Genomic DNA, 23,787 nt, shown 5'->3' with positions numbered 1-23,787 from the left:
CACCAGGGGACACTATCGTTGCTAGTTTGGATACTGAAAAGGCATTTGATAAAATACTATGGGACTACCTGTTCTGGGTACTCCCTCAGTTTGGAATCATGGGAGAATTTCTCACTGGTATACGGGCGCTTTATATGTGCCCCACAGTGCAAATTCTGGTGAATGGACAGCTCACTCCCTCATTCACACTGCAGAGGGGGACGAGACAGGGATGCCCATTGTCGCCAATGCTGTTTGTCCTTTCTCTGGAGCCACTGGCATGTAAAATTCGTCAATCCAGTTTAGTACATGGTATATGGGTGGGTCAACAGGAGTATAAAATAAACCTCTTTGCTGATGATATGTTGATATTTTTGGATGACGCCTCTCACAATATAGCCCCACTAGTGGCTCTTATCCAACAATTTGGCTCCTTCTCTGGGCTGAGGATTAACTTTGAAAAGTCAGAGGCGATGGCATTGCCTTCCACATGCCCGTGCAGGTCCTTGACAACCTTTCCCCTGGCGTGGAATACGGGCCCCCTGAAATATCTGGGAGTATACTTACACTTGGACCCTGTGGTTATGTATAAGAAAAATGTGCAGGAAAGCATTGAGGAAGTCCGCGCTCTGTGTCACAGATGGAGGGGCCTGCCTATTTCGTTCCTAGGACAGCTTGCCCTGGTCAAGATGGTTCTTCTACCTAAGATCTGATACCCCTATAAATAATGCCCCTATGGGTCTCTAGAAAAGATGAGGGGACATACAGGGGAGTGGTGACCTCCTTTATTTGGTCAGCACAGAGAGCACAAATAGGGGTGGCTAAGCTAGAGCAGCCTAGGGCAAAGGGGGGTGTCAACCTACTAGACTTACAATTATACAATGTGGCGGCTCTGTTTCGCTGACTACATGAGATGCATACAGAGACAGCTCATTACTCTCCTGGGTACATATGGTCCCAGGAGGCATACCCATACACTGTTTTTAATGCCCTTCATGCTAGGGGAACGGGCTCTACACTGTCACCGTTACTGAGGCCATTGCGCAGGGCATGGGAGTGGTGGCATTCACGACTAGGGGGAGCCTCACCGTTCTTGGAAGCCGTGCGCAATCCAGATTTTCCTGCAGGACAGGGGTTTTCAGTTTGGGATAAATGGAGGAAAGGGGGCTGCAGATATGTGGGTACGTTTTAAAACTCAGAGGGGGCGGCCTACCGTCACTTCAGCAATGTCAGGCAGAGTGGCATCTCCCTGATAATTTGCTGTTCTCTTACTACCAACTTAGGCATTATATTACGTCTACCCTGATATTTAGAGACTGTGTCCCTGTTTTTACCCAACTGGATCAGATGTTCATGCAGATGCCGGCCTCCTCTAATAAGCTTTCAGGGTGGTACAGATTGGGGAAGGAACAACGAGCTTCCCCCAACTTTGATAAGCTAGCGCTACAGTGGAGCAAGAGCATGGGGAATCCCTTTGGCAGGCAAGACATGGCCCGTTGCTTTGAGTTAGCTTTCAGGATCACACCAAATGTGAGATTGCATGAAACCCAATTTAAGATCCTGCATGATGTTTATATCTCCAAACACAGAGGGATGCTGTTTGGTCTTTGGGACAATGACAAGTGTGATAAATGTGAAGTGGGTAGGGGTTCTACAATGCATCATTTTCTAGAATGCACTAAACTCCAATCTTTCTGGATGGGTGTCATCTCGGTCCTAGAGGGAATTGTGGGCGTAACTTGTGAATGGACGTATGAGACCCTATTGCTGGGCCTAGATTCTAGCTTAAATTCCCAGGGGTTGGATGAACAGCAACAGCGCTTTATACTACTGTCCTTATTGTTGGCACGAAAAACAGTACTGCATTATTGAGTGGGGAAGGACCCTCCAGTGTTGGCTGAGTGGAAGGCCAGTATGAAACAAATGGAAACTTGGGAATTGATGAGCATGCCCTTCGCTGGGGGGAAGGTTGCCGGTAGGGAACGGTACAAGGACCTCTGGAAATCAGCACAGGCTCTTCTGGACAGACAGGATAGTGATAACATATCTGGGAAGGGCATGGCGTAATAAATACTACTACTACTACTACTTAACATTTCTAGAGCGCTACTAGGGTTACGCAGCGCTGTACAATTTAACAAAGAGAGACAGTCCCTGCTCAAAGAGCTTACAATCTAATAGTTAGCAAGGAATTAGAGGAGGGGGGAGACCTTGGTGGGAGAAAACAGAAAAATGAGAATGATACACGAGAAACTACTGCTGTACAGATGACAAACGTGTTCTCTCGCTATAAACATTGTGATTTATGGTTTACATGTTAATTGATCAGTCACATATCTTTAACGTTGATTTGTTATCATTGTGAAGTGCACCATTCCTTAATAAAGATATTTAAAAAAAAACAATCAAAGTGGTTTACATATTACATAAAGGAACTTATTTTGTACATGGGGCAATGGAGGGATAAGTGACTTGCTCAGAGTTACATAGAGCTGCAGTGGGAATTGATCCCAACTCCCCTGGTTCTCAAGTTGCTACACTAACCATTAGGCTACTCCAACCCCACTACCCTCTAGTTTTTCACAGGTCTTGTCTTAACTGTAAACTTCAATGAGAAAGGACTGTCAATTATAGGGGTAATTTTTCAGCGTGAGGCAAAAATAAATGTAACCCCCAAGAGTGTTTTGCCGTTTTCTCAGCAACCACTTTGAATTTCAAAGAAAAATTTTACATACATATTTAGACATCATGCTTATTTATTACTATTAAACAACATTTAATTATCTTAAGCTATGTTGATGTTACTGACATTTTAGCATGTTAAAAATGTTTAAGCTAAAACACAGTAAAATAATGCCATTTAAATGATACACATAACACAGTGTCAGAATTTTGCAGTTACTGTGAATGCTCAAAGTGTCCACCCCCAGCTTTAACACAGGCCTTCAGTCACTGTGGGAAATTCTTAACAGCCTTGTTGATCAGTTTCTGTGGCAGGCTGTCCAAAATCATCTGCAGTGCTTCCTTCTGTTTGGCAGTTGTTTGCGGCTTTGGGTGGAGCTTGTGATAGGCTTCCAACATTGCTGGTTACATATATGAAATGAGTATATAAGAACATAATAGTAGCCATACTGGGTCAGATCAATAGTCCATCTAGTCCAGTATCCTGTTTCCAACAGTGGCCAAGCCAGGTCACAAGTACCTGGCAGAAACCCAAATTGTGGCAACATTCCATGCTATAAATTCCAGGGGAAGCAGTATGCTTTCCCCATGTCTGTCTCAATAGCAGACTATGGACTTTTCCTCCAGGAACTTGTCCAAACCTTTTTTAAACCCAGATAAGCTAGCTGCTGTTACCACATCCACCTTTCTGAATGTAAAGAATCAAGACACCTGCTAGTTATGTACCATGCCACCTACTTATAATGCCCGAATTTGCTCTCTCCCAAAAGGAAAGACAGGAAACCCCAATTAAAAGCTGCAGCCATGCTAAGCCCAACGAGAACAGACATATATATTAGTACATTCGAGTACTTTATGTTGCATACGAGAATATTTTATAAAATACATACATAAATTGCACCTCCATGAACATGCAGCTCTAACTCCTTCCTGAGCACTGTGCATGCTTTTAAACGTGACCTAATTTTATAAGAGGCCTTTTCCACACATAAATAACCATTTTACACATGGAAAAGTTTCATAAAATTACCTTTAAGCTTTTATGCCAATACACTTGCTTATAATTCCTCTTATAAAATTACTCCATTCGTAAAAGTACTCACAAGAGCAAGATCATGCATATTGTATGCAGGTTTGGGGTACGCATATTCTAGATCAATGTGCTGGTGGAGTCACATGCAGACTTTAAAAAATTCACACAATTGTATGTATGGTACCTGTTCTTGAACTGGTGTAAGTGTATGTGGTTCACTTTACCCACGATTTGTGCTGGCATTTTATGAAGACTATAGGTCAGTGATGGGCAACCTTTTGAGCTTGGTGTGTCAAAATTCGCCAAAAAACCGAGCATAACTCGGGTGGTGTGTCACTTCGAGAAAAAACCCCATAATTTCACGATACTTATAGTTTAAATAACAAAAATGTATAATTGTAATATATAACTGTATTTAATAAACCAAAAACTAATTATTTAACTTACCTGCTTAGTGACTTCTTTGTTCATCTGTCAATCGGTTTCTTTTGTTGGTCTTGGTATTATTTAACTTGTGTGGGGTGCCGTGAACTAAGATAAGTGAGGGGGAGGGGGAATTCTTTAACTAATCTGCCTATTAGTGACTTTTTTGTTGCTGAATTTCATTGGCTAAATCTTCAATTGAAGGTTGGTATTTTGTACACTTCAAGCCCAAGCAAGCGCTACTAACTTCATCTTTCAATCTGTTTCTTTTGTTGGTTTTGATATTATTTAACGCTGAGAATAAGGTTTCACAAAAGTACGTAGAGGGAAAAATTGTGAGTAAAGCCATTGCTATATTTTTCAGGGTGCTAAAAGTGTCTGGTAATCGGATCCAGGCACTCCAAATTTCCTGGTAACTCAGATATTCTCTTAATAATTGCATCTTTATTCTGCATATCGTGAAATAGAACTGGTGCACATCTTAGGAGAGTTTCTTTAATAAATCCTCCCTCACTGAGTGCTTTTCCATGCTGAGCTATGGAGTGAGCAATGCTCAAACTTGCAGATGTTAAATTTGTAGAACCTTTTACAAATTTAAGGATGGACTTAGATTGGCTCTTATAAAAGTGTAGCTGCCTGGAAATGTATTCCTTCCTTTCATCCTCACTTTTTTTCAAGAGCTGGGAATGATTAGTTTCAAAATGTCTATTTATATTCCACGTTCTGCTTACTACCGTTTCAGTACATAGAACGCAAAATTATCTGCCATTTTTTTCTATAATGCCATACATCTCGGTCCATGTCTCTTGAAAGGGTCGGCTACTGCTACTACCACTTCCTTTACTTAACCTTGGTTTTTTATTTTTTGGGTTCTCCATCAGGGGGGCAGTGACAGAAGATAGAATTATAGATAGCCTGTTAGCCCTGCAGGCAATTAGGGGTTAACTAGCCTAACTGACCACCTTATGTAAATTAAGATGGCTGCCGCTATTTCTAATGGCGGGAAACGGCACCCATAGCACATGCCCTCGCCTCTCCCAGCCTCCCCCTCACCTATCTCAGTAATGATGGTCAATTACAAATCCACGACACCCCAGAACAGTAGATTAGATGATGGTTGCTGGTAATGGTGATCACAGGGCCCTCAGAGATGCGTCCCCCACGGCTTTCCGCTGCTCTCTGCTCCGCCGGCCGGAAGTGAGGTCAAAGATCCCCTAACGGCCGTGCAGGAACCGGGGCAGAGGGAGCAGCAGGGAGGGAGCCAATAGGAGCGCACACGGCACCCCCCAGCGGGTAAACATGCACCGGGGGGGGGGGGGTGATTTCGCCGTGGGGGGGGAGGTCGCGCTGCACCGGGGGGGGGGGGGGGGGGGCGCATCGGCGATCCGCCCCGGGTGTCAGCAAGGAACTCCGCTGCTTCTCTGTATGCGGCCACATGCGGCCGCGTGTCACCAAAAATGGCTATGCATGTCAGTACTGACACGCTTGTCATAGGTTCGCCATCAGGGCTATAGGTGCATAGGGGGCTCATTTTCAATGCACTTAGACTTAAAAAGTTCCATAGGTTACTATGCAACTTTGTAAGTCTAAGTGCTTTGAAAATAAGCCTCTATGCGTCTTTCTATATTATGCTGCAAACTGGCACCTTTTTGCCTTCTCAGTCCAGAGGTCCAGTTAAAAATTACCCTCCAAATGGAAACAAAGCTATCAGTTGCTTGTCAGTCTTCAGAAAGTTTAATAGCAAAAAGGTGACAGAAGGCAAATCCTGGCTCCGTTAGTAGTAGTGTCACGCATGAATAAATCTGATATTCCCTCACTGTGAAGCACATCTATGCTTGTGCTGTCTTATTCTCCTTTCTATCACTTGCTAAATTGTTTTCCATAAATGCTTAACCATGCTCTTATAAAGAGGATATCTCCGCAAAGACTCATTATTTTCAAAGCATGCTTAAGTAGTAGATTATCATTTCCATTTCCCATTTATTAATTCTTATATCCCACATTATCCAAATAGCATTCGGTTCAATGTGGCTCATAGTTTAACAAAATAAATAGTGCACAAGTACTGTAGAAATATTGCATGAAAAAGTAACAATTATACTGTGTAACTTGGAAAGGAGTATTACTTTCGAAGTATTAGAGGCTAGCATTTCCTAGGACATCATCAGTAAAATTTGATAAGCAGGTGGATCCTAATACATAGTTTTAGGTAAACAGGTTGTCCTTCTCTTTGGATGTCATTTGATTCGTTTTCACTAACCTTCCTCTGTTAGAAATAGTGTGAAGAGGTACGATTTGAGCAACTTCCGAAATGATAGGCAATCTGTTATCCGCCAAATGGTCTGATGCCAAATGTCATCCATTCCTTTGGAACTTTTGGGCAGTAATTCTACAGAACTTTTTCCATTATGTAAATCCCGTCTTACACTGCTTGCTTACTGTTATGGGATCTTGCCAGGTAATTGTGACCTGGATTGGCCACCGTTGGAAAAAGGATACTGGGACTGATGGACCTTCAGTCTGTCCCAGTATGACAACATTTATATTCTTATGTACACATGGTAAAGGCTTTTTACTAACTTGCACAGCGGTATTCATGCATAAGAACATAAGAATAGCCATACTGGGTCAGACCAATAAGTGCATAAGTAATGCCACACTGGGAAAAGACCAAGGGTCCATCGAGCCCTGCATCCTGTCCACGACAGTGGCCAATCCAGGCCCAAGGGCACCTGGCAAGCTTCCCAAACATACAAGCATTCTATACATGTTATTCCTGGAATTGTGGCACATCTAGTCCAGTATCCTGCTTCCAACAGTGGACAATCCAGGTCACAAGTACATGGCAGAAACCTAATTCGTAGCAAGGTTCCATGCTACCAATCCCAGGGCAAGCAGAGGCTTCTCCATACGCTAACTACGGTTACCATATCCTCCGGCAGCAAGTTCCAGAGCTTAACTATTCTTTGCGTGAAAAAAATATTTCTTCCTATTTGTTTTTAAAGTATTTCCATGCAATATCATTGAGTGTCCCCTGGTCTTTATATTTTTTGAAAGAGAAAAAAAATCGATTCACTTCTATCTGTTCTGTACCACTCAGGATTTTATAGACCTCAATCCTACCCCCCCCCCCCCCCCCAGCTGACTAGAACTGAACGCAATACTCAAGGTGAGGTCGCACCATGGAGTGATACAGAGACATTATAATATTTTTGGTCTTATTGTGCATCCCTTTCCTAATAATTCCTAGCATCCTGTTTGCTTTTTTGGCCTCCGCCAAATACTGGGCTGATTTCAGCGTATTGTCTACAATGACACCTAGATCTCTTTCTTGACTGCTGACTCCTAAGGTGAACCCTAGCATCAGGTAACTATGATTTGGATTATTCTTCCCAATGTGCATCACTTTGCATTTGTCCACATTAAATTTCATCTGCCATTTGGATGCCCAGTCTTCCAACTTCCTAAGGTCTTCCTGCAATGTTTCATAATCCGCATGTGTTTTCACAACTCTGAATAGTTTTGTGTTATCCACAAATGTAATCACCTCACTCGTCATTCCATTTTCCAGATCGTTTAAAAATATATTAAACAGTACCGGTCCCATTACAGATCACTGTGTCATACAAGTACATGCAGCAATAAGCCTGAACATACTTATATGCATGCCATGCTCTATGAAGTACAAATGTATTTTCTAAAACAGAAGTGCATACACACAGAGTACACAAACACATTTACACCAACTTCAAAGCTGGTGTGTAAATGTGTACATCAACATTTGCATGCTATAGTTGCTGGTTCTAGGTGCTACTAAATTTAATGACTCTGCTGAAAGTGTTATATAAGGAACAAAATATTCAGCTCAATATTGAAAAGCACTTATACAGTAAACAATAGGGCCAGCATGCAAGTGTTCTTTATTTAAAAAAAAACCTATCTGGGTCACTTGAACGGACGATTTTGGACATATAATTGTTACACAGGATTTGTGGCATCCTGGGGCTGCACCACTGACATTCAACTTATTCAGCCACTAAGGAGGTAGGTGGGCTCTTTCGTGCTTACAGTGTATGCTCATAAAATACCACTTACAAAATTATTCTGCGCATGTTAGGAGGCAGGATGTGGGGGAATAATGTGGGCAGGTTTAAATGTCCGCAGCTTCATTTTACCTGAAATTTCTGCAACTTTTATGGTGCAGTTTTATATAAACACCAAGGACGCAGTTCAATAAGTGAGCTCCTCCATTTAGGCGCTCCGAGGCTGCACAAGGAGTACCTGTTTTATAATGGCATCTGAGCATCCAGACTCTGTTATAGAATACTAGAGTAACCCGGTATCAGCGTGCCTTACATTTAGGAGCCCACAGTTACTCCAGCCATACGGCTGGTGGCAGAGATGTGTGTTAACTTATAGTATTATATAAGCGGGCAAGCGTAACTGGGAGACATGCTCATGTTCAGCTCACTTGTACACCTCCCTTGCATTTGCGCACTATAGCACTTACATATATTCTTATATATATATGTGCTATGTGCATAAGTGTTACTTTTTGGTCAGTGGCGATCCTAGGTCGGCTGCCATCCGGGGCGGATCGCCGCTGCGCACCCCCCCCCCCTGGGTGCAGCGGCGTCCATTCCCCCAGGGTGCTGCACGACACCCCCCCCCCCCCCCCCCCGGGTGCCTTCTTGGCTGCTGGGAGCAGCCACGCGTCTGTCGGCTCCGCTGGCTCCCTGCTCCCTCAGCCCCGGAACAGGAAGTAACCTGTTCCGGGGCAGAGAGAGCAGGGAACCAGTGGAGCCGATAGGAACGCGGCACCCCCCAGCAGTGTGCACCCGGGGCAAACCGCCCCCCCTTGGTACGCCACTGTTTTTGGTGCATACATGCAAGCAATGGGGTGCCTAACCATAGCCTCCTAGTTATGGAACTGCCCTGCACAAGTCGTGTTTTATACAGAACACAGATATCAGAAATGACATGTCCAGATTAGGACATGCTCAATTCTGTGGTATTTGTAAAGTCTCTGCTAAAGCAGAACCTTTCTAAAATAATGTCAGGAGTGCACATGCATCGGAAGCAGTCACTTTATATATACACATTGAAAAAATGAACAGTACAGATCAGGAAGCTTCCATATGTATTTATTTATTGTATTAGGATCTATTTATCATCTTTTTGAAGGAATATACTCAAGGCATATGGTAGTATCGGAATTTAGACATGGAAGTGGTGACACTTCCATGTGTAGTTGCTCCATTTTACAAATCTATGCATGTAAGTGCTGCCATTTAGGCAGTGAGGCCACAATTTTAGCATGGTGTCATTTTGGAGGTGGAGATAAACTATAAGGGATTAAGGAAAATGAGAATGACTCCCCTAATCCCTTGTGCAGAGTCCTTGCCAAAACAAGCATTTTCTTTTTTAAACCTATGCATGCCTTTGAGCTGCCTTAAAACCCAGCATGCAACTTGTTTCTCCAAACTAGTGAATTCAATTTGTAAAATGGTGAATACAGGTGGAGATTTAATCCCAACCAAACCATGCTCCTTGAAATCTCTGCATGGTATGAATCTTAACATAGCAGCTTTCTAAAAATCAGTATTTACAAGTGTATGTGATATACACATCTAAATGCCACTATTTACATGTTTCTGAAATTGTGACCAGAGGCACTTATTTATAAAATAGACCCAAAGCAGAAGTCTGGCTACCCTCTCAAATAGGGGTAGTTATTAAGGTGTGTTATGGCAAAAACACATGTTATTTGGCCCTGTATTAAACACCAATAACATGGATTGTATTACCATAATGCTTGTTAGTTTAAGTTACCGTAGGATACAAATAATGAAATGTAAAGTATACAGATCATGCAAAATAATTCATTAATATGTAAATCAAATAATGCTGCTTCAAGTGCGCTATTTCTAGAAAAATAATGCCACCTCTAAGCAGGTGTTATTTTTCTTGCCTGGGAACATTAGAGGCTAACACACAGCTTGATGTTCCCAGACAGCAACTTAAAAGGGCTGGTGCTGGAAAAAAGCAATGTACCCCCCCCCCCCCCAAGGGGACACCTCCAACCTCCCCCTAAGATATCATACCTTTCACTTCCTTTTCCCCAGGCCCTGAAGATACATTACTCAAGCCCCACCCCTCCACCAAGGACCTGTACTTCCTACCCCCTAGAATCTTTAAAAAAAACCCCACTGCAGGCATCCAGGTCTATTGTAATGGATCCATGGTGGTTAAGGGTAAGGTGAGTAAGAGTGATCCTCAGTTGCTCCTGTCTGTATTGACTTTAGGTTCAAAATGGTGATTGTGACCCCTTGCAGTAATTTTGCAGTACTACCACTAGGAGTCAAACTGCAATATAAGAACTTTTTAGCCTGATATGGCAACCTGACCCCTAGAGATAGTACTGCAAGACTACCACTAGGGGGTCACAGCCACCCTTTTGTACTCAGAGCCTTCATGAGCAGGAGTGATTGGAAGTTGCTTCTGCCAGCTCTACCCTAGAACACCAGAGATCCGGTTCCTGTAGGCCCTGGGGGCCTATGGAGGGAGGTTATGGGGGGGGGGGGGGGGGAGAGACAGAGGTACAGGTCTAGACAGGGGGTGGGGCTTAAATAATGTGTTTTGGGTGGGAGTGTGGTGGTATGTTTTAGAGATGAAGAGTGGGGGCATCCGTAAAGGGGGAGGGAGACGCTGCTGCTTTTTTCCTGCACCAACCACTTTCCTAGGGAACAGGACAATGCAATTTGCAATGCTTATTGCAAGTTGTATTATTCCTGTACTGTGGGATTCAGTAACCTGTAACTGGCCCTGTGAACATTTATAACAGTAATAAGAGGCTCAGAGGACCATATATTTTGTTTCTTTGCACTCGAAGAAGAGAGAGCAAAAACACTGCCAGGATGATAAAGCCTACAACCCCTGGATCTTGTAATAAAAGAACTGTTATGGCATTCATCTACATATGTTTGCTTTGTTTTTCTAAAGGGCAAATTCTAAAGCCATTTAAGCAGGTAAATGGGCTGTTCAAAGATTGCCCTTCCTCAGCGTGGCTACAGATAAACACACTGTTCCACAACAAACAACACAAACTTTAACCCACATTTTGAGGAGAAATCCCCAAAGGTATGTTTTGCTTTATGGCAAAATCTCTGAAGCAAAACTTTTTGGGTGAAACTGCCATAACATAAAGATGCATTTACATAGCAGAAGACAGCATGAACACAGTTAACTATGAACTTGAAGTTGTAGTTAAAGGATCTATAGACACTGCTTGCCCTGCTGGTAACACACATTAATGTCAGTACCACCTTCCTCACTGCTTTCCCACTTCTCTTGCCCACATAACAAAATAAATTCCTGATTAGCCCCTGGCTTCCATAAATGGTGCTTTAAATTGCGCACACAAATTTGGATATGCACACAATTTAATTGAATGAGCCAATTAGCACTAATTCAGCCCAATCAATTATCAGTGCTAATTGACATTAAAATCTATACACGTAAATTTACACGCCCAGATCAGAGGGTCAGGGGTAGATCAAGGGCATTCCTGCAATTCATGCGCGTTGTTTTAGTATGAGGGAGATCCGCACCTAATTTGGGCATGAGGATTTACACCAAGATTCAGTTTGTATAAATGGTTGCACCTAAAAGTAGTCGTGGATCCCAGTGCTATGCACTATTCTATAAACTTTGAGCACCATTTATAAGTGTGGGGGGGGGGGGGAGGTTGGCATTTAGAGACTTCACCCCTAGGTGTCTATGTGAGATTTAACCCTCAGTAGTAATTTTTGCTGTGCATTAAGAATTTTTTAATATACATTAAAATCCATATTATACACCTGATTCTTAGCCCCCAAATGCATAATTTTCCAAGGAAAAAAGTGCCTGAACAGCATTCAGGTTCAAAAGATTCAAAAGAAAAGTAAGCATGCACTTTATCTTTGAAAAGTAGTTCAAGTCTATGGGTAAGAAATATTTGCAGACTTTATCCCAGTGCAGATTTCTTCAAGATTTCCCCCATAATTGGAAAGCACATTCAGATTCCATTTGGATGAAAAATTAATACTATAACTACCATTTAAAAATCTAATAGGAAAAGGTCCCTTTTGTGAAATGGGTAATGAGGGACTGCATGCACATAATGATATCTTGTACATAAGACTCACTTTTGCTTCGGTCTCTCCTCGGTGGAGCGTGTATAAATGATGAACGGCACTCTGTGAAGATGACCAGGGGTGAGTCAGGATCTGGAAGACATGGAAATCGTGTCCTAGTGTGTCAGATGTCACCAGAAGCATTCCTGGGGAAAGAGAAGACCAGGTTAATCCATGTATCAACTGCACTCTGGTAGGCAGCAAGACATATCAACATTGTGGTCTTGAAATAATTATTAGATCCTCCACACAATCCACTATGTAGAAATGGATGGAATGACTCAAAAAGAGAAACAGCATGGAAATATTCAATCATTGTTAGATTTTAAAAAATCACTGCAAAGGAACTTGGAAAGAAAACGTACTGCAGCGTCTCAACAGACAGAATGACAAGAATTCAAGGGCCTTGTGACACAGTGGAGAAAGAGGAAATGTACCAGTTACAACGGACTAGCAATAATGCCTAACAGGCACCTAACGTAGCAAACCTTGGACTACCACAGGACACGCTAAAGCATCACATGCTATATTTTACATTTGTGCGTTGTGTGATAGTTGTTTAATATTTTTAGGGGGCAAGCAGGGGCAGAGAGTGGGTATTCCTGTATTAACCAGTTAGCGCATCTACATCACCGCATACTAACTGTACATGGATAACGCAGGAGCCCTTACCGCCTACAAATAAGTGGCAGAAAGTGCTGCCGCAGTAATGTTTTTTAAAAAGGCCGCACGCTAATGGCAACATTAGAGTACATTTATGAGGATAGCAAAAACATCCAATATCCAAATCTCTCTAATTGTCTTGCAAAAACTGGTCACTTGGAGGGAACTCTATTTGAGGAAGTGAAAAATTTAATTAATAATTAAAACCTCAACTGCCCAGGGGCGGTTTAAACTTAATCTGAACTTCCCCCAAATAGGCTACTATCGCTTGTTTCATACATTTCCAGAAAATAGAAACAGTAGAAAACAATTTTGAATAACTGAGAAAAAAACTGCTGTCCTAAAAAAAAAAAAAGGGAACTAATAATTCACAAATTTGCAAGAATAGAGATCTGTCTTCATGAATCCACTATATTTATAAGGCTATAATGCATAGAACATGAGCTGTTAAACAATCGAGAAACCGTGTACAGCAAAAAAAGGAAACAATTGAAGGAGAGCTTCATGCTGGATCCAAGCACACTCTTCACTCCACACATTGTCAACCAATATTCAATTGATGTACAATCTTTACACTTACCGGCACTCAATACAAACCTTGACAAGGTAAGGGCCCCCTTGTTTCACAATGGCTGCATGAGGAGGGACTGTTCAACTGCTCACTAATACGACAAAAATGGCGGACAATATTTATCGCTACTTCAATTTGAAACTCCACCCTCCTTAAAGGAACAAGTCCAAATGAGATCCATAGAATACTTCTAAAAGAAAACTTCCTATTCCATGGGACCATTTAATCCTCTGGGAGAAACTGTTTGAAATTTAAATATCCATCTTTATTTGCACTGATGTAAAATTTTTGATATATTATCCTGTCTTCCTGTATCTTCAATTTGATCTAAGGCCAGACAGTGCAAATCTGCTGGGGGGGTTTCCGGAAATTAATGAAACCAGTGATAGTAGCCTATTTAGGGGAATTTCAGATTAAGTTTAAACTGCTCCTGGCAGTTAGGCACGGTTAATAAAATAGTGCTTAAGCGCAGGGGTCACATGTAAATTTAGGTGCATCCAACTGCACCAACGAAAACATGGTGCAAATGCCCCACCTAAATTTACACACTGAACCCCCTTATTCTATAACTGCATGCATAATTGGAATCCACGCCCATGCTCCGCCCTTAAATGCTCGTTAAAAAATCAACTATTGGCACTAATTGGCTTGTTATTCAATTAAATTGTGTGCAATTTTTGGCAACTTTTATAGAATTGAGGAGTATATATGATTAGAGCTGGACCTAAGGTTAGTAGGTTCATACAATCAGCAGGACACTTTCTACAGCTGCTTTAACATAAAGATGGAACAAAACTGATCATGTGATGCTACTCCTGAGAGTGCATACTATAAGGCGATGCAAGATATTGTCCAAAAAAGTCCTCGGTCTACAACAACTAAAGCTTCTGTTGCACGAATAATACGAATAAACCAAAATGATGTAGTACATTTTACATGCATTGCCTGAAAGGCTCCGCTTAACACAAGAAGACTACCTCTACTTCAGGAAGCAGGTGAAAACTTGGCTCTTCAACCAAGCCTTTAATGGAAGAAGTAACTAACTTGTTAGTCTCACTCACACACACAAGGATGGACTTAGGCTGCACATACTGCAGCGGGACATGTTTATCCACTCCTACCCTAACTAAGATGATATTTAACCATCTCTCTGACCTCATGTGCAACTTTCTTCAAATCAGTCACCTTACTTTCTAATTCTTCCAACTTTCTTACTCATCTATATGTTACAACTTTGCCTTATCCTTCACTACCAATTATAATGTTCTACTACATATTATGTTGTCATTGCAAGTAGTATATCATGCCAGACTTTGTATTGTTGTTTGAATATTTTTACTGCTCTAATTGCCTATTGCTCATATTTGATCTATTCTTACTGTACACTGCCTTGAGTGAATTCCTTCAAAAAGGCGGTAAATAAATCCTAATAATAAATACATAAAATACAGTGTTTCCCAAGTCCGATCCTGGAGAACCCCTTGAAAGTCAGGTTTTCAGGATATCCAAAATGAATATACATGAACTTGATATGCACGAACTGCCCCCTTATATGCCAATCTCTTTCATACATATTTATTGTGGATATCCTGAAAACCTGACTGACAATGGGTACTCCAGGACTGGACTTGGGAAACACTGACATAGTACAGCTGCTGTTTGTGAAAATTGGGAATGTAGGTGTACAACCGATTAAACCTCTGCTCCTCCCACTAATTATAATGTGAGTTGTGATGGTTAAATAAAGCTCATGCCTAACTTATGTCAGCATGAGCCAGAAGCAAATAAATTTGGCTGGAATGGCCTACAGTTTTAATATCATAATTTAACAGAAAGTACACCTAACTCTAAAAACAATAACAAAACTATTATACAACTTATGACAGGAAAGTTTCACTTGTGTAAAAGAACAATACTGAAAAATTCAGTATTCTGAGTTTTATGTTCTGGTAGTTTATGTTTAGTGGTATTGTTTCGTCTGTCTGCTAATGAAATTATATAAAACGTTTTGGTAGCATTGTTGTTTTAACTGATGTAAGTTGAGATATTTTATTTTTCTTAAACTAGTGTTCCACTAATAGCACTAAATGACATGCAAAGCACAGATTTCAAAGCTAAAAGGTGCTGGATTTGCCAGGATTTCCAGTCACTTTTCTGGCACCAGCCCATTTCTCTGCTTACATCTGAAACCAATTCAGATCTCTGCATGTGAGTAACCAAGGGAGAGTTCCTGTGTAATGCTGCTATTACTTCCAGCACACTTGGTCTCAATGTTCAGATCTTTAATACCAAGGGTGTAACTGGGTTTAATTACTGACACTGCTAAAGAATACAATTTCTTACATAATAATCCACAAAAATAATTTATATCCTCCAATTAGAAAATAATATCACCAAATACAATATGTATTTATGCTTACATTTTAAATGCATATGTATTTGTGTGCACACAAAAGCAATATTCATATACATTTGACTAAAGAATACACTTGCTTTATAATACATTTAATAATTTCTATTTTATGCATGCTCCCTAGAAAACAATATGCTGCTTTCACAAAAAAGAAAGGTTAGAAAACATACAGACAACATATACATAAAAGGAAACACTTGGTACAGATGGAGGCTGTGGCTTGAGAGTTATTTATGCAGTATCAGAAGACTAAACCAAACCTTGTCCTGGTCATAAACTAAACCCACGCCCCAAATGAGGTGCCAAGCCACAAAAAGCATTTGCGTCAACTGGGAATACAAGGAAAAGAGGGACTTCTAATTATAGGGCCTGGAAGCGGAAGCCCAGACTGATTAGGAGTTTAGGCGCTGTGGTATGTTTATCTGGGAGCTTCCTCTCTCTCATTCGCTCTCTTGCTCACTCTCTCTCGTTGCCTGAGTTTGATGGATGAAGGCTGGCCTAAAGAGAGAGTTTGAAGTTGCTGATGGGACACGCTGTTCTCCAAAAATCCAAGTGAGACTGAGACGCAGCACTAAGGCTTCTGTGGCCTTGTAGGAATAGAAACCTTTTCAAATAGGCGTCAGCTGGTTAGCCCAAAAGGCAAAATTAAAGAGTAGAAAATCCTCACTGGGCACTCAGTGGTAATTTGAGGAAATCTGAGTAGTATGAGCATCTCCACCACATCCTATTTATAACACCTCTTTCACTCCACGGCTAATTGGCATGTTTGTCTCTGACATGGAACTTCACCTCTATTTGAATACACTTTTATATAGACAGCTATGTCTCCAAAGATAACTACTGCTTTTTGCTCACTAATCACAGTTGAAAATAAAAGTGAAATATAGAGGCCAGCAGATTTAAAGGAACTATAAAACACAACCAATCTTTCAAGCTCCAGAATGCAAAGTTCAGCATCAGGAAGAATTTCAAGATTGCTTTCCAAGGAATTTTAACAACACAATAAAGTCTGACTGGGGATAAAGTGCCAAAACATCTTAGCCCTCACAAATACCCATACATACCGTTACTATTTTGCAAAGTAATCATGATCCACAAATTGTCAAACCTGTTGGGGATAATTTAATAATGAAGCACCTATAAAAAAATGTGGAAAAAAACTTGCCTATTTAATGTGTGCATATGTGTTTCTATAATAGGGTCTATAATAATCCTCAATAGCTCATGAATGCTCCAAGGCAAGTGTAACTTTGTGCACGTACTCTAAGCCAGTACTCACCTATTTCATAAAGTATGCATGTATCTTGCAATTCTGCCTCTACACTGGATAAACACTTCCTCCTGGAAGGCCTACATGTGGACCAGGTAAAAGAGTGTTCTTGTTGGCGTGTGTACATGTGCACATGTATAAACTCTCCCAATTATATAAAGGCCATACCCCACTTGTAAGACATGCTTTATAGGTGTAATTTTATTAATGTTTTCCATGGCTAAATCATGGGCTTTTATAAACTTGCCCCAAGAGTTACACTTTATAAAATAGGCAAGGAGAATGTTCATGTCTACTTTCATGCAATCCAAATGTAGGTGTGTTTTGGGGACAGTTGGACACATACTTCATACACATAAATTTCTATCAACTTCCGAGCAGGTGTGAATGTACCCAGGTGCAATCAATTGTGACTGCTGCGGATTTTGTGAGATTACTTTATAAAGACACATACAAACCCAATTTAAACAAGTTGAAGAAGGAGGAATTCAGATATTCAAGTCAGTGTGTCTCAAGTTTCACCAGTATTTTAGAGCAGAATCTGCTGATGTATAGAGACTGTTCTAAAACAAAGGAGAAATGGATATTTGTGTGCATCATAAACATGTGTTTTAGAAAAGTAAACATATGTAATATCAACAGGTTCAAAGCTGGCACAGACCTAGTTATGTGGTACAATAGCAACATAATTGGTTATATGCCAGCACATAACCGATTATTATCCTGATGCTGTCAGAGTGACCGGTTTCCCTTGCTAATTTGGTATTTGAGGGGGGGAGGGGGGGGAAGGGGGGAACAAAAACCCCTGGGGGATTAAGGAGGCAACCCTCCCTTATCCCTCCAGTGGAGTGCTGCTCAATAGCAGCTGTTTACCAAACCTTAAACTTGCTCAGTAGCGGGTACAACTCGCAACGTCAATCTTTTAGGATAGATGTTTAGTCCCCTTCTGAAATGGGGAACAAACATCTATGAACTTCCCAAGCCATTGTCCCACCCAAACTATGTCCAGACCATGTCCCCTTGCCACTTGGGTTTCATACATGTATATCCCAGCTTTGTAAAATTTAGATGCTTATGCAAGAAAAACATTTAGGTGCCAGTTTATGCATGTAAAATGAGGGCCACAGTTAATAGCCCCAAAACAGACACTTAGTTGGACTTCCTACCTAGACCACCTGTTATAAAATTACCCTCTAAAAAACTGTCACCTTTAATTTATGCCTGTCTGTTAATTTATAACTGGAAAATGGTTGGTGCAATCTACTCTAACTATTCCAAAATTACCAGATAATCCTTGAGAAATTATGTTTGGGTTCAAACTTCCTTTACCTGTTACTCAGATTGTCTTTTCAAAGCTCACCACAATGTCAAAGTACATGGACAACATACTTTTACACCTCTGAGCATTACATGTAAAAAAGAGGCCTAGCAGTGAGGGATGAGTGACAGCCCTTCCCCCCCCCCCCCCCCCCCCGGGAGGTTGCTCAAGGAGCAGTTACACCAGTGGTGAGTGAGAGAAAAGGGGGGAGAAGAATGAGAGGAACATGAAGACTGAAAAGAAAGAGTCAATGCAGAAAAATGAGATGTTTGCATGCTAGAGGAGGGAGAAGCATGAAAGAGCTTACGGGGAATGGAGGAACTCTGCTCCCTTTCCTATTCTACTCTTTGTATCTCTCTCACTCTCCTCTCCCCTTCACCTCTCATTCTTCTCCCTTCCATTCCACTCCCTGTAGCCCTTCTCATTCTTTTTTTTTTCTACCCCACCACAGATATTGCAAGTCTCTCACTTGCATGGCATTTAAGGGGGGTGGGTTTGGGAAGGAGAGCGAGAGGGCTGTAGGGGACTGTAGGAAGTTTAGGAAAGGAAGGAGAGAAGCAAGCATCAAAATTTGAACTGAACCTGTATCACAGTTAATTATCTGAGAAGTGAGTGCTGGCCTCGGAGTTATTACATTTGTGTAGTAGAGCCAGAGAGAGAGAGAGAGAGATTTTCTTATGATACAGTAGGTATTTCCTTGTCTCTGTGTGGTTTACAAGCCAAGTTTTGTATATGAGATAATGGAAGGTTAAATGACTTGCCCAAGGTCAACGTGATCCTCAGTGGGATTTGAATCCTGGCTTCCTTGGTTCTCAATGCACTGCTTCACTACTGGGCTACTATATCACAGCACAGGAGTCAGCAGCAGAGCAATGAGCCTTGCTGCAGAAGTGCAGAACAGAAAAGAGGCTGAGGAATGGATGCTAAAGAAAGAGATTAGGATTTGGACAGGGGAATAGGTAGGGACATAGATGATGAAAATAAACAGATTGCAATTATAAGAACAACATCCCATGCAAAAACGAGTATATCCGCTAGAAATAATAATTTGGATTTATGCAGTCCTTTTGATCAAACTTGATCCTCCATGTGCTTTACAATTTAATACTTCGATAACTGCAGTGCTTGGCAGCAGATTCTTGGCGCTCATACTTCCAAAGGGGGAGAGGGGAGAAATGTTATGACAAAGGAATGTCAGAATTTATACAATCAGCCAACCAGTTTCAACAAAATGGAATCACTAATCTCATTAGGAAATATTACTGCAAAATATAATCAAACCACTGCAGATGTCACATCTCATTTTAGTTAAGTGGAAATAAATAATATTTAAAGTATTTCATAATACTAACACAGCTTGATGTTAGACTTCATCTATTAAATGCTATTTCAAATTGCTGATATATCAAACCCATTAGTATATTCTCCATCCTACAGATCAGTACCTCCAGAAGAAGACTACATCAGCTCTGTCGCCCCCTTTCAAACCTTAGGGAACACATAGAGCAGGGCATCCCACACCTGAGTTTCCAGAAGATCCATAATGAATATGCATGAGATCGATTTGTGTGGATTGGAGGCTAAAGGAGTAACATTCAGCTGGTGGCAGCTAGAATTTCTTTGAATGCTGGCTGCCACTAGCCAAATTAGACCTGGATATTCAGTGCAAGCCCCTATCTGGCTACCAACATGAATATCCAGTTGTTTTGGTGCTACTGGAAGTTATCTGGTTGGCCAATATTCTGTGCCATACTTGAATAACTGACTGGGTATAGTTAAGACAGCATGATATACAGTTCAAAATGCCCAATTAGCTATCGGGGCACTGGCAGTGAATACTTGTGCGCCCAGATCCCTTCCTACCTCCAGATCGCCCTGGCACTAAGTGGATAGTGCTGAGGTACACAGAGCAGATATGTATATTTATTGTAGGTAGCTTGAAAACTCAATTGGCTGTGGGGTCTACAGGAAAGGTTTGGGAAAACCCGACATACAGGGTAACTGGGCAGATCTGAAACCGAGCAAAGGGGAGCAACGCACTGATCCGCCGCCCCTGCCTAAAACTTCCGGAAAAATATGTTTTTTAGCTTTGATTTCTTGCCTTTCTAAATCTGAGCTCAAGACATTTTAACATTCAGGTACAGGCATCATTAAGCTTCACATTCCTCATCCTCACTCTTCTCCTCCCATTTTCCACCCAGTATGTCATTATCTGATCTGTGGCCAGTACCCAATTCCCACCCCAAAGCCAAACAATGAGTACCCAGTGCTTCAGAAGTGACAAAATTACTTAACACAAAATAATGATACTTCCATACAAACTGTAAAGCACACAGAGTTAAAGGAAAACAAGTATACTTTAAGGAGGGTACACAAATTTCCAGTTTTATAATGCCCTTCTTCCAGTAAATCTCTGCTCCCTCTTCCCAACCCCGTCCAATCCAATGACAAATAACCAACCGCCCGCAAAGAAATCCCTCTCCTCCCTTCCTCATGACCCACTTAGTGTGCATTAGAAAATAACAGGGCCAAGTGAGTCCTAAGGTTGCCACCAGGCTATGTTTTCTTCAGCTTTAAGGTAGCTTGGGGCTCCCTATGGCAAAGTGGTCCAGGACAATTCCTCTGGTTGCATCCTCCAAAAGCATCTGCCCTGCCTTCTTGTTTATAGACCCTTTTTTACGTCTGTATATTCAAGTAAACTAACATAGCAACCACAATACTTTGCACAGTGCCCACAATCTCGGGCACTAGGGAAAAGCCCTCTATTTGTTAATCCAATCCTTTCCCTCACATGCAGCTTGCAAGAATCAAGAGGAGAGAAGGGAATTGCAATAGATAGCAGGACAAAGTGTACTTCTGTGTAGGAATCTGTAACAGTCCGGCTTGTTGTTTCCTAGTAGTTAGTTTACTCATGTTTTAGAAGCCAGTGAAATACTTGCAGTATTGCCTTTCCATATTGGATTGTTGCTGTTTGAGTTTGGGGAATTAGTGCTATATCTGTGTTACTTTATAAAATATTCTGTATCTTTAACTAAAAGGATTCCTCTATTAACTACCTAGTGCTGCTTCAGGGTCTCAAAGTGAAAGGTAGTCAAAACCCACAAATATCATTCTTCAGAAAACTGTTTGCTGATAGTGCTTTCAGTACCAGTCTTCTCCAGATACAGTTTTTGTAATAATATAAAAAAAATTCTAGCCAATTTTTTTCTCTCTTCAGAGATTTTATTATTAACCTCAACAGAAACAGATATAGAGGTTGTCTTCATCAATTACATAAGGTGAATTGGATTTGGATTTTGGAGCCAAATCATGTTACATATTCAGGAACAACTGGTAGGTCTCTTTCCCAAATAGCTTACAATTCAGGTTCTGTACTTGAGGAAACAGAGGATGGAGTGACTTCCCTGAGGTTGCAAGGCAGTGCAGGAGTAGCCTGATGGTTAGAGTAGTGGGCTGAGCATCAGTGGGAGAAGCAGTATACAAAGCCTGGATTTCTAAAGTTGCAGTCGACAGCTGTGACCACTAGACCACTCTTCCATTCAACCATACTTCCTAAACATCAAATGGGGATGGGGGAATACAATTACATACATCACCAATATGCAAATGTATCAATGGTTGAATGCATTGCACACATTTTGCTATGCGGGGATATCCAATTTATTTTTAGGTACAAGTGAATAGGTCAAAGTTTGCCAGTTTTGTTTAGGAAGGAAATACAGCCACACTTAGCCGAATGATCTCAAAGTTCATGAAAGCTGCTTCTGTTAGCCAATTTTCCTCTAAATCTACCATGAATATGGAAGGTCCAAGTATACAAAGCTATTACATAAATATTGCAGGAAAAGTACAGGACTAAAAAGCTTTAAGCATTTTCTTTAAAAAAAAAATCACTTCTTCTACTGAGATACAAGAGAACTCATTCAAGATTTCAATTCCATAGCTCTGAGCTATATCTGAGCCTCTGTTTTTTAGCAAGAAGGTGGCACTAGGGCTAGTATCAAGATATGTCCCTTCAACATTTTAGGAGTACAAACCAAACTAAAAACTGAACTTCATTTAAGACATCCTGTAGATTCAGCAATCAATTTTTCTAGAAACACGTAAAAACCAATTAGGAATGCACCCCCTGGTGGATGTAGAAAGTTCCGTTTTAAACTGGTTTGATACTTGATGGATGGGATTTGATATACTGCATTTCTTTGGTTACAATCAAAGCACTTTATATACAGATACTTATTTTGCACAGAGTGTTGAGGAAGATGGCTACTCCTAATGTGAGTAACCCCTGTTAGCTATAAAGCAGTACACTGAGAGATTATCTAGTTCAAGATATCCCTGCAGACCTGCTGAGGCAGTCTTAACAGCACGGAGGGAAAAAGGGAAAGAAGAAAAAAAATCATCTCTATTCTATCATCACAGTATCTCAAAACTATACATCCAATTCAAGTATGAAATATTTGCTTACATACTTAGTGTTTTAAATGGAAAACAGCTTTCAAAGCACTAAAGGAAGCCAACATGATATTCTGATAATGAGCAAATGGCTTTTAGAAATAAGATAAATTTGAACATTCATCCAGTTCAAAGTTGACTGGTGACACGTCAAAGTGCTTTTTAATAACTAAACCAAGTGATTTTCAATGAGGACAAAACAGAGTTGTTTTACAGGATAATCACACATCAGATGGGCTTACATATAGTCTAAGAGCAAAAGGGCTAGATATCTGAAAGCAATCCCAGGGCAAGCAGTGTCTTCCCCTATGTCTATCTCAATAACAATGGAATTTTTCTCCAGGAACTTGTCCAAACCTTTTTTAAACCCAGATATGCTAACTGCTGTTACCACATCCTCTGGCAGTGAGTTCCAGAGCTTAACCATTCATTGAGTGAAAAAACATTTCCCCCTATTTGTTTTAAAAGTGTTTCCAGGTAATTTCATTGTCCCCCTGGTCTTCGTACTTTTTGAAAGAGTGAAAAATCAATTCACTTTTACCTGTTCTACACCACTCAGAATTTTATAGACCTCCCCCCCCCCCCCCCCAGCAGTCTCTTTTCCAAGCTGAAGAGCTGTAACCTCTTTAGCCTTTCCTCATATGGGAGGAGTTCCATCCCCTTTATCATTTTGGTCGCTCTTCTTTGAACTTTTTCTAATTTCGCTATATCTTTTTTGAGATATGGCGACCTGAAATGAATGCAATACTCACGGTGATGTTCCACCATAGAGCAATACAGAGGCATTATAATATTCTTGGTCTTAT

General features: G+C 41.0%; 1 protein-coding gene across 2 annotated transcripts in view; it reads right to left on the bottom strand.

Moving 5' to 3' along the window:
- BCAS3 (BCAS3 microtubule associated cell migration factor) overlaps nt 1–23,787 on the bottom strand; it is a 1,139,946-nt gene that overhangs the window by 657,362 nt on the left and 458,797 nt on the right. For both annotated transcript variants that reach the window (XM_030222408.1, XM_030222409.1), the window contains exon 14: nt 12,304–12,437. In XM_030222408.1, the coding sequence (XP_030078268.1) occupies nt 12,304–12,437 (134 nt within the window). The remainder of the gene's footprint in view (nt 1–12,303; nt 12,438–23,787) is intronic.

This window comes from Microcaecilia unicolor, chromosome 13 (assembly GCF_901765095.1).
Source record: "Microcaecilia unicolor chromosome 13, aMicUni1.1, whole genome shotgun sequence".
NCBI classification, from domain to species: Eukaryota; Metazoa; Chordata; class Amphibia; order Gymnophiona; family Siphonopidae; genus Microcaecilia; species Microcaecilia unicolor.
Note: the sequence above shows the minus strand (reverse complement) of the source record. Positions and strands in the feature narration are given on the sequence as shown.